General features: G+C 51.6%; 2 protein-coding genes across 2 annotated transcripts in view; one reads left to right on the plus strand and one right to left on the minus strand.

Annotated features, from left to right (window-relative positions):
- The window catches only part of VOLCADRAFT_61191 (uncharacterized protein), a gene marked incomplete at both ends in the record, with an annotated part of 1,152 nt that extends 620 nt beyond the window's left edge, over positions 1 to 532 (minus strand). The window contains one exon of the mRNA XM_002951186.1: positions 18 to 532. Within this exon, the coding sequence (XP_002951232.1) occupies positions 18 to 532 (515 nt within the window). The remainder of the gene's footprint in view (positions 1 to 17) is intronic.
- Positions 533 to 4,027: 3,495 nt separating this feature from the next.
- Positions 4,028 to 9,072, plus strand: VOLCADRAFT_105000 (uncharacterized protein; the record flags this gene model as incomplete). Its single annotated transcript, XM_002951104.1, has 5 exons — positions 4,028 to 4,922; positions 5,349 to 5,433; positions 6,349 to 7,040; positions 7,524 to 7,693; positions 9,004 to 9,072. Exons 1-5 carry the CDS (start codon positions 4,775 to 4,777, stop codon positions 9,070 to 9,072), a joined length of 1,164 nt encoding a protein of 387 aa, XP_002951150.1. The 5' UTR covers positions 4,028 to 4,774.
- Positions 9,073 to 11,575: the final 2,503 nt, after the last annotated feature.

The raw sequence follows: 11,575 nt of genomic DNA on the forward strand, positions 1-11,575 counted from the left end.
GTGGAGGGCTTGGTGACGGTGGATTAGGAGGTGGGGGCTGGGGTGGGTTGGGGCTTGGCTTTGGAGGACGGGGACTTGGTGGTGGCGGGCTGGGAGATGGCGGGCGGGGCGATGGAGGTGGGGGCGGTGGAGGTGGAGGGGGCGGTGGAGGGCTGAGCGGTGATGGTGGAGATGGTGAGGGTGGTGGCGAGGGCCGGGGGGGCTTCGGAGGGCGAGGGCTCGGGGGACGAGGGCTTGGTGGTGGAGGTTTCGGAGGTGGTGGGCTTGGTGGCGGCGGTTGGGGTGGTGGTGGACTGGGTGGTGGCGGGCTGGGCGGCGGCGGGCTGGGTGGCGGCGGCTTGGGTGGCGGCGGGCTGGGTGGGTGTCGTGGCACCGATGGAAAGTCAGGCGGTGGAGGGCTGGGCTCAAGCGGCGGTGGCTTCAGCGGTGGTGGATTGCTCGGTTTAAGGGGCGGTGGTGGTCTTTGCTCCAACGGTGGAAATTTCCTTGGGGGATTTCGGATTCGAGGGGGAGGCGGTGGACCCCCCGGCATGTCAGGGGGAACACCGGGCGCGGGCCAGTAGGGTGGGGGTTCGGCCGGGCCTGCAGGGCCTGGCGAGCTCGGTGGCCGAGGCGGTGGGCTGGGAATGGTCACAATGACTACGGAGTTGGTTGTTTCCGAGGATGGGGGTTCGTTGTCGGGGCTGGGACTTCGGGTCGTTCCATTGGGGTTGACTTGTGTGGTAGCGGCATTGCGGCGGGCCAGCAAGCGGGTCCAAGCTGATCCCAGCCCTTGGTTGCGTGAAGATGCACCGCCTTCAGCTGAAAACTCTACGGTGTTAACATTCCGGGCAAGTCCAGCTGTTATTCCGTTGTCGACAATGGATGACGATGTGACATGCAAGGGCATAGACAGGCGGGCGGACAGGAAGAAGCGTTTGGCAATAAACATGAAGTGAGCTGGTTAAATTGTATGTCATGCTGTGATGCTGCAAATTGGTGAAGGAAGCTGAAGTCCTTTCATTCGCATTATGTAAAACCACTCGGTGCGCACCAAAATTGTGCCTTTTATGACGTTTGAAGCTGTTCACTTGTAAAACAAGGTTACCATGGTTGCAAAGAATTAAAGGATAAGGGAGCTACCGCGTTGCGTACCTCCGACTTGTAAGATAAGGAAGAGTACAAATGCTAGACGCCTCATGTTAATCCTATAGCATTGTGAAGCGTAATTTATCCAGGTTAAAGCTGCATAAATGGAGGTAGCGCAAATTCCACGGCCTTTGCTGCGCTGACGAGTTGGCGCGGTATTCCTCTAGCTTATCCCAATGGTTAGGGCTTTCAAACTCCACTTATCCACTACTGCTAACAGGACTGACACAGGCTCTTATGTATTGCGCCAGGCCTTAGTATGGGAGGTACGGACGGAAACTGTTATGGCGCGCCAACCATCTCCGAAGCACACGCAACAGGTGCGCTACAGACGAATTACCATAAAACATAATATCCGGCCGTTCTTTTGTACTTCCTTGCACTGGCGGACACGCAGTAGCTACATTAGCGGAGTTTGACTGGCACTGTGTCAGATATGTGGGGCGCCTCTGCGGGCTATGCTGCAAGGTAGGTGCTGCTGCGTTGAGCCGCAGCACAAGATCTACACACCCTACCCTACCCTCAACTCGAGCTCGGCTGGCGGCCTCGCCCTGAGCTGAAAGACGATGTACACGACTCACGTTTAACGGCAAACACACAACATGCACATAGAGAACAAAGCACAATAAAGTTATCTACAATTGGCGGCTAGTGGGCTACGGGTACGCATGGCGTGATTCGGATGGGTAGGTAAGGCTGCTAGGCCTACCTATACGTAGCAGGGCGGCGCAGCTAGGCTTACCTGGTGACCGGCCTTGCTACACCCAGCGGCAATCCTTTGCACCAGGCAAAAAGGAATGTCAAGAGCATTACGATATGCGATGTACGATTGAATCAGGGGAGACCTGGGATGTCCTTGGCCGTACGAGGAAATGTCTTTGTACGGTAAGCTCGGTCCTCAGCGAGCAATGAACTGGTCAAGTAGACCACAAAGGATCACGGAGGCCTCAATTCCTGAAGTGCTTGCCAACTAAGGCTTTTTTGTACTGCGCGCGCCGGCTTACAAGGCCTGGAAAAGTAGCGGACTGCCAGAGCCCCGGCCCTGGCTCAGGCTCGGGACGATGGCACAGTTATGATTTTTCTGTCAGAGGCCGTGTACGCAGAGCAAATCCGGCGCAGGTCCGTGAGCAGTCATGTCGAACCTTCTTACTCAACGCCACCTGAAGTTTAAAATAAGGCATTCCTGTTAGATCATGGAGCCCTTCCAATCAGAGGGTTCCCGATGAATCCCGCAGGTAACTAGCAACCATTGGAGTTACAGTGAAGCTGCTAGCGCAGGGAATATAAGTTAGTACTCACCGTAAGATTCTAACACCGCCGCATATGTTCCTCCTTTTGCCTCTTTCTAAGTAAGTGGTTATTTAAGACTCTAGCCTTGGTGCTTGCCAAAGCTTCTTGCAGCCTGGAAGGCAGGCCGTAGGCGCTGCCAACAGGCCATCGGTTATTAAGTACATCTTACATTTTCATAATACAAAATTCACTTTTGTATGTTATCAACTGGTATAAAAATATCAATGGGCCTGCCGGCCTACTGGTAGTTCGCAGTGAAAGGCGGGCGATATGATACATTCACTCAAGAGCGAAAATGCTGCCCACAAAAATGACAGATCAGAACATAAAAATGTATTTCTTAAGAATCAAGGGCAGGATATTAGCAGACCGGAAGCTAGAGATTGTTACACGCGCAGCCTACACTGCAGCTATCAGGCTCAATCCTGAAATTTAATCTTCATATGAGCATCACATTTATGCATATTATCTGTGCTTAGGTTGACATTCTACAGTAAGCCGTGCAAGCAAGGACCAGCAGGACACAGCTATCATGCTGCCAATAGGCCTTTAACTTGCCAGCCCTGAAATGATATTAGGACACTGGAATACTTCGCGGAATACTAGTAGACAAGCGGAAGTGAGTGCTTCGACCATTGCGACCAGGCAGTCGATCGCGGCTGCAAAAGCCCTTTGGAAGTTAACTTGTAAATGTTGCCTAGAACCTAACTTCACATAATGACTTCCCAGGAAAGCATACACGGTTGGTTACATACATACAGTTGTATGGACAGCACGCCGTCGCGCCGCCATGCCTCGGCCGCCATGCCTCGGCCGCCATGCCTCGGCCGCCATGTCTCGGCCGCCATGCCTCGGCCGCCATGCCTCGGCCGCCATGTCTCGGCCGCAGCGGTATTGGCCTTCATGACGGCTACTGCGAATTAACCACTCAACCATTCTTGTCACAGTGGATAACGAGCGCTAATAAATACATATGTGGATAGTTACGTACCAGCAAACGTACACCATTCGTGCACATTCGCTTAAGCGTTTGCCATTTGCTTAGGCAAAAAATTGTCTCTAAGACATAACCTAGTTTAATACTGTCTGTACATCGCAAATTGAAGCCCGGGTAAGTCAAAAATCAGCTGTCACCCGGCGGCACTGCAACCCCTTTCCAGCTTACATGGCCTTTGGCCCACCAGGAAGTGTGAATAAGGGGGAATACGTGCCAACAGTTAACCTGACACTATTTGTGTGGCGACGAAAACATGGTGACCACGCAAAGCAAACACGTATTTCCATTAATAACAAAGGTTCCACTTCAATAATCCGCAGCCACGCTTCCCAGCGCCGGCAGACAGGTAGGGTATCGTATAACCCAGATCATTATTGATTGTGGAAATTTGGGATTAATAAAACAAGATGAGAGACAACATGATTAGGTTCGCAAGGCAATAGTGTTTACGCAAACTACTCCAAATATCCTCGAGTCGACCTTAGATGTCCGTACGACACCAAAGGGCGCAAACGGCACGCAACTTGACGGCTCCCCAAACCACCGGCTGCATCTCCTCATCCATCGGTGACTTGGCTCAACAACGACAACACACAGCCTTTGTTTGCCAGCTGCAGCTTACATTCCGCATGGAAATGTCACGTCACGTGTCATGTGCTGTTTGCAGCCCCTTTGCATGCAGTCACTGCGGTGTAGTGTAGACGCAGCGGCCTCTCATAGACGCGCGTACGTACATACATACAGACACGTAGCTTAACAATTGGTCATTGCGCGCCAGCCGCAGATGCTTGTCGCCTTTATCTCAACAGCCGCAGTCTCTCTCGTACGCATATCAACCCTTCATCGAGGCTGCTACGGTTCTATGACGCGACAGTTGGGACACTAACCCTGCCACGCATTGCCACGCAGCAATCGACCGGACGGAAGCGCCGCAGTAGTCAGTTGGAAGCGTGCATGCATGCATGCATGCATGGACGTGCCGTTTGGGCCTCTTATTTCATGAGAGTCAAAGAAGGTGGGCAAGCCTTTTCGGCGCCAAAAATGTCCGAGCCCTTCGGAACTATGAGCACGTCAAGGCGGACATGACAAGAAACATGTAACACAAGCAGCATAAATATATATTAGATATGCAGTAGATATAGATATAGATATAGATATGCAGCAGTCACTTTTCCTTCCTTGCTTCTACCATGCTCACGGCAGTGTGCACCGAGCAGATGCATGCACCCACAGCTACGTACATAACGCCGTTGTCACTGACAGACATAATACAGACCTACTAGGTGTACGTATGGTGTACGTCGTACGCATGCGTACAAGCCATGAAAGCTTGCCAGCCAGAAGGCATTTAATTCAGCCATGGATATTGACCACCAAGCAACTAAGAATCAAGCGAGGCAATGGACGAGAGAATGTGCGCGAGAGGCTCCTGTATGGTATGTACAGGGCATGCATGCATCGCTGGCTCGCTCGCTAGGGCTGGAACGAAGCCGCAGCGTGGGCCCGGGTGCGCCATATGTGCATGGATCAGTCAAGGCCCCGGACGCCTCCGCTTCCCTTCCCGCCCAGGATAACGTGCCTCAAGGCAACCTTGGAGCTCCAGGGGTGTTGCATGGACGGTTGGCGATAGACGGTATTCTAAAACACACACCGCCAATTTGAAAATGGGAATGGAAACGTGGAAAATTGCTCCTGTGCTGTGTTCTGCTGTGAAGCAGCCATGCAAAATAGGCTTCAAGGACTCTGCGCCCCGACGATATACTCCGGTTCGGATTAGTAACGCGCACGTAGCCGCGCCAAAGAAAACATTAGATAGAGAACTAACGACATCAAACAACTCGCAAACATCACAACGTCCGCAGCAACATACAGCAACGATCACAAGAAAACAGACAATATTTACGGAAGGCCGGACATGTCGCGACCCACACAGCACGGTATGGCATATATACATATTTACGCATGCGTATATATAGACATCGCACGCCTCGAGATGCGAGCGGTTTTTTCCTTGGCAGGTGGGGTTGCCCAACGGAATCTGTACATGCAACAGGCTGTACATCCTTTACTCAAAAATTAAATTTTATAGAAAGCCTGCTTGAAAAAGCTCACATTAATCGTTCGGGCGCAACGCTGCTGCTGCTGGAACCTGCTGGAGGCATCCATCAGCATCTGACAGCAGAAGGCACCGAAGCAAGTGGATTGCACCTTTTATTTTTATTTGCTATGCACAATAAGCCCATCACGATATAAGCTCCTTTCATCTACTACTCGCGCTCTGCCATGTTCATGATCAATCACGAGCAAATTGTACCAACACGAGACGATGACGTGACATCGATCGATCGCTAGTTCGTTTTTACCACGCGCCTAACAGAATGCCCCGTGCAGCAGTCAGCCGCCGATAGGTGGTTCAACCAATCGCACGCATTTGCTAAACACGCCTGCACCGAATTACCACACCCTCCAAACCTGCAAGCCTTGGACGACAAGGAACACATACATACAGGACGACGGCCCTTTTCAATTCCCGGCACCCCGACGACCCCGGGGCTATGGCTCCGACCTGGTTAATGAATCAGGCACAGAAGCACGGTGTGCTCTTCTCACAGCTGGCTACCTGCTATGCACAGATACATATTGGAAAAGCTAGATACTCGCCAGGGATCTAGGCAACTAATGGCTGGGCAGCGGCCCCTGCAAGAGCGAGCACGTGTGTGCATGTATGTACGTATGTTTGTTATGAACACATCCAAACGTGAAAGCCACGTGGGACACCCTTCCATCCTGCATTCGTATATGTACACATCTGCTTTCCACATACGCGCCATTCCATAAGCCCGCATGCATACCCCAAATGCACCCGGAGGCTGCAAGCAACCACGCTCAAGGTCCCGACATCATCACTTGCCCGGCTGAGCTGCTTAACGCAGCAGCCTTCGCGGGTTAGCCTGCGGTGCGAGCAAGGATGAGGATGAGGATGAGGATGAGGATGAGGATGAGGATGAGGATGAGGATGAGGATGAGGATGAGGATGAGGATGAGGATGAGGATGAGGATGAGGATGAGGATGAGGATGAGGATGAGGATGAGGATGAGGATGAGGATGAGGATGAGGATGAGGATGAGGATGAGGATGAGGATGAGGATGAGGATGAGGATGAGGATGAGGATGAGGATGAGGATGAGGATGAGGATGAGGATGAGGATGAGGATGAGGATGAGGATGAGGATGAGGATGAGGATGAGGATGAGGATGAGGATGAGGATGAGGATGAGGATGAGGATGAGCCAACTGTGTGTCACGTGGTCTCAATAAATAGCATGTATAGAAGCATGTATACTTACAGTCAGGCACGGTGCCTTACACACACGCACCAGGCTATACCATCATGCTACAAGGTTTTCATCCATCCTCTTTGTTGCATTTTCACGTCTTTTACAGAAAAGAACCGATCGGCGGATGACAGAGCCCGTGATACCCAGGATACTACACTCTTCGACCTTACCCTGTTGCTGTGGGATGTGACTGTGGCTGTGACTGTTGGGGTGTTGGGCTGTAGCCGGGTAGGCTGTACCGCCGGTGTTGGAGGTGGTTGCCGGCGGGCAGGTGGTGGTGGCGTTGGTGGGCGAGGGCTCGGCCTTAGAGGCTTGGGACTGGGCGGGCGGCGAACTGGTGATGGTGGTTTTGGAGAAGGGGTTGGCGCAGGCAGCCGAATTATACGTGGGGGAATAGCCGGCTTCCTTGGTGGCGTTGAAGGCTTACGAGTAGCGGGACGGTGACTAGGCGAGGGAGACGCAGTTGGGGATGGAAGTGATGATGCCAGTGGGATATTTGTCGACGCGTCTTTTCCTGTAGATGAGGTCAGCATAGCAGCATCCTTGCCGATTAAGACATCATTACCGACATACGGTGGGTTCGCAGGCGGAGAAGGCGCCGCTGGTACGTTCGGAAACGACGGGAAACGGTAAAAGCAAAAAATGAGTGTTCCAAGTGGATTTCGAATAATATTAGATGATGCAGGTGGGGGCGGCGGCGGCGGTGGTGGTGGGGGTGGCGACGACAGGGATGTCATTGTGCGTCGCTCGATGGCGTCCACGTCAGCAGGTGCCACCGTGGTATCCTTGCTTGTTGTTTTAAAGACCGAATCGGTGTCGGAAGATGTAGCAACAACATTTATTGAGTACTGGCTGGCCAGCACCACTGTCGATCATCAAAATGAAATGCGCCAGAAAGGAGGAAGAGGACGGGAAGAGGTCAACTTCATTTATGCAGTGGTAAGCAAATGCATGCGTATGCGCTTAACTCTGGCGGAATTTTCTTGGCATATACTACTACTATGGCGCACATAGAGTATGGACCATACACTGCCTGTTTCATGCTTGGCGAAACAGCGAAACCAACACCCTCACCATAGAGATGCAACTACTGATGAGCTCACTTGTACAAGCTGGTTACAAAATGCACGACGCACTAGCAACATACGAAGATGGACGTGCCTCGAAAAAGCTATCCTGGTGACGTCAGGCCTACCTGCTGCGGCTCGGAACAGTACCAAGGCTACTAGCGCCGAGTATTGCTTCATTTGGAGATATTATATTTTGCTGGCGCGTCAATACAGATGCGCTGCGCCGTTGGGAATAAGCCGGTTGATGGTAGCGCAACGGAAGGGCCGAAGGTCGTGGCTGGACAAGTCGGATCTATTCCTCGCGCTCCCTGAGTTTCGGATTAACAACCTAAGATGTTTTGATTTGAATTGTGCATGGCACAGGTTGGAATTTATGTTGACAAGTCACCTATGTACTTCAAAGTATCACCAAAAGGCCAACCTCGCACGTATATGGCCTGTGATATAATACTTCTTCAATGATATAACATGGATGAGAGAATTTATCCATATGCGCACGGTGTCTCGTACCGCGTGACGTGATGAGTGTACTGAAGCTTCAGCGGTTGATTAACTGCCGCATTCATGTGCACGGCTATATAAAGTTTTACAATGGATAGTTAAATTGAGGTGATTTAATACATTATACACGCCACCATAAGATACACGGGTCCATAAGATAGAATCGATCGGGACGAGCTTCACCTTCATGTTCTGCCGGCCTTCCAATCGACACGTGCGCACACTATGGATGTTCAATGCTTGTTCCATCTCAAAACGTTACAAGTAACCTTGAATAATTGGGAACCCACCCTTGAATGTTCTTTCGAGCATGCATGGCGTCCTGAACGAATCGTCAATAATGATATCCGGGCGCTGAACAGGTTTCAGCGCGCTCTAAAGATAAAAGCGGATTAGCGAGCGTTAGCGATGGCGGCGGTTGGTCAAACGAAGTGCGCAAGCAAGGAAAGTAGTATACACGCATGCGCGGACAAAATAGAAGCGAAAATTTTTGGCAAGGAAAGCGCTAGGAGCCTCACAGAGCAGACTCCGTTTGGTCGGTGGTCCAGCACCCGTACCTTGACAAGCTAACTGTCTAGCGGCGAGTTTCGGGATTGGTAGAGGAAATGCCCCCTGCTCACGCAACTCCTTGGCCACATTCATTCCACCCAAACCCGAGTGTTGATCACTTCCCAACAGGGATTCGTCTGCCGCATCTATGACGACACGGCAATTCACGGCATGGAGAGGAGGACCCAACATACCTAATACATATCTTCTATGCGAAACAGTATCTCCAATGCGTGCGTGCGCAGTGCAGCACAGCACTCCCCCACAAAGCACCGCAAATAAAACTGCTGTGGTGCATTTGTCATGAAGGTGCATGGCTTCCATGCAGGGCGCATACACACGCTTGCATGCAAATTACCTAGCTACCCAGCTACCTAGCTACTTAGCTAGGGATATAGCCCAGCACACGCATGCATGCTCACCTTATGGTTGCGATGCCGCACACGTGAACCCGCTGTTCCATCAGCGCATGTTCTCTCCCCCTTGAAGCACGAACAGGCTCTTTGATAGGTCATTTCGGCCCCTCAGGCACGTTTCCTTTCCTACATGGTTCATTCAAAACGGAAATCACTGGCCCTAATAAGCCGCGTTGGCCAGGAGGGTATGGACTTTAATGCTGCAATGCTCCTCTGAAGGTGGATTCCTGCAGGTTGCGATGCCGCAACCACTGCATCCTACAGATGTATGCCGTCTGGGCATATCACGGGATCCGCATCCACCGTTCGGTTCTTTCCTGAAAAAGTCGTGATATAACAGGTGGGGACGCCCGTGCTTCCTCTTGCCTGACCGCGTCCGTGTAGTAGCTGGCTGTGAAAGGCCTCTCGAGATGCTGGTGGAGCCCCTTAGCGTGCATTTGTAGACGTGTTTTTATTATGTGTGTACCAGCTACTATGTACCAGCTACTATGTACCAGCTACTATGTACCAGCTACTACAGTCCGATGGTGTGTAGAGTTGTAGCTGTCTAGCAGGCAGACTGGCGGGCTGCTGCTGTTCAGGGCAAGTGCAGGTATGGCAGGCAGGGGTGGATACGTAAGTGGACAGAAGCCAGTGCTTGATGCTATACCGCTTGATGCTGCCAAGATATAAGCGCATACATGCACCATATCGACATACCAGCTCTATGTGACCCCAATACGCACGATAGCTCGTGGCTCGCCCAGCAGCATTCTTTCATTTATCACATCAGGGGTTGTGGCAGCTTTGTTGTAGTAAGTTCCACCTATCCATGCGTGAATGAATCAACAGAGATGGTCATCTCTATTGATATGTGTTTCGCGTTCGTTCCCGTGCTTACAGCCGTACACGACACCGTGCTTACAACCGTATACGACACATTGGTTCATCTCCCTTGGCCTGCTGCCAGTGAAACCATTTAGTTAAACGAGTTCGAAGTGCTCGGATAGTCTCTGCCAGGGAGCCAAAGGCTCGTTCCGCACAAGAGGACAAACAGACAAACACATACACCTACATACAAGCAAGCAACCTGGCAACCCAAATCTGTTGCTCCTGTTGCCGTTGCTGAAGATTTGGATATATTGGTACGCGAATGCACACGCACGCACGTTGCCCCCCGATGACGACTCATCACACCTGCTGTACGACCTGCGCAAACCTACGATGTATTAGGTCGCCTACTCTGTTGATAGGGTTCCGTTCACTTGGAAAACAGGATCCCTGACCTCGCGCAATAACCCAAAGTAATAAGCATGAGGCGCTAAATGACGCACTATGGGCGCACAGTACTACTCCATGACCTGCTGGGAGCGCGGGGTGCCAACGCATGCTGTATGTCATACCACCAAAGCATCACACAACCAGCCACTGGCGGCTGGTTGCCGCGACCATGCACTGTATTTCTGCCTTGAGCCCCATGCCGCCCTTGTAATTTCATCACAAGCCAGCCCATGCAACTGGAAGCTATCCCTCCAGCCCCGTACTACTTGCTACTCTCCCTCGCTCACGCATTGTCCAAGAAGCGGCCGCCCCCTGCTGCATGTCATAATGCATCTGTCGACTTACCGCTGCTGCCCTATTTTCTGGGAAATGCTCACCGTGCTTACGAATAAAGGGCCTCATCCCCGCATGCACCGACACGAACGTTTTTTAACCAACGCGATCAACTCTATTACTGCTTATGACCAACCTGCGACAAACCTTCGACCAACCTGCGACATAAATCCCAGCCTGCCGTACAAATAAAAAAGCTGCCACATAACTTTAAGGAAAAGTACCTCCACAACAGGGGTCGCCCACCGGACGCCTCATGCCCTCAAGGACAGCAGTTTAATAAACCCCAACCGGCTTCCGCATTCGTCCAGTCCACACATTACATGTTAACCAAAATAAAGTTTTATAGTTTTTCTAACATAACTTACCGATGGCAGCAGGCGTCCTCGTACCCAGCCGTCCTCTCGCTCCAAAGCCGTAGGTAAGGTGTACAACAAAGGTATGAGTAAAGGAATCGACAACGATACCGTTTAAGAGCGCTTGCCATACATAATGCAAGGTTATGCAGAAATTTGGGATGTGTACAGTCGCCCGTTCGAAAACCGTAACCCTGTCTACATACAGCCGCCGCAACGAATGCCATCCTACTGCTGTTGAATGAATGCACGCGGCAAGAAGCCGTACCCGCAACCATTTCACACGCCATACCTACAATACTGAAAATAAAATGTCACAGAAAGTGAACAACTCGA

Source organism: Volvox carteri, assembly GCF_000143455.1.
Source record: "Volvox carteri f. nagariensis unplaced genomic scaffold VOLCAscaffold_22, whole genome shotgun sequence".
Lineage (NCBI taxonomy): Eukaryota > Viridiplantae > Chlorophyta > Chlorophyceae > Chlamydomonadales > Volvocaceae > Volvox > Volvox carteri.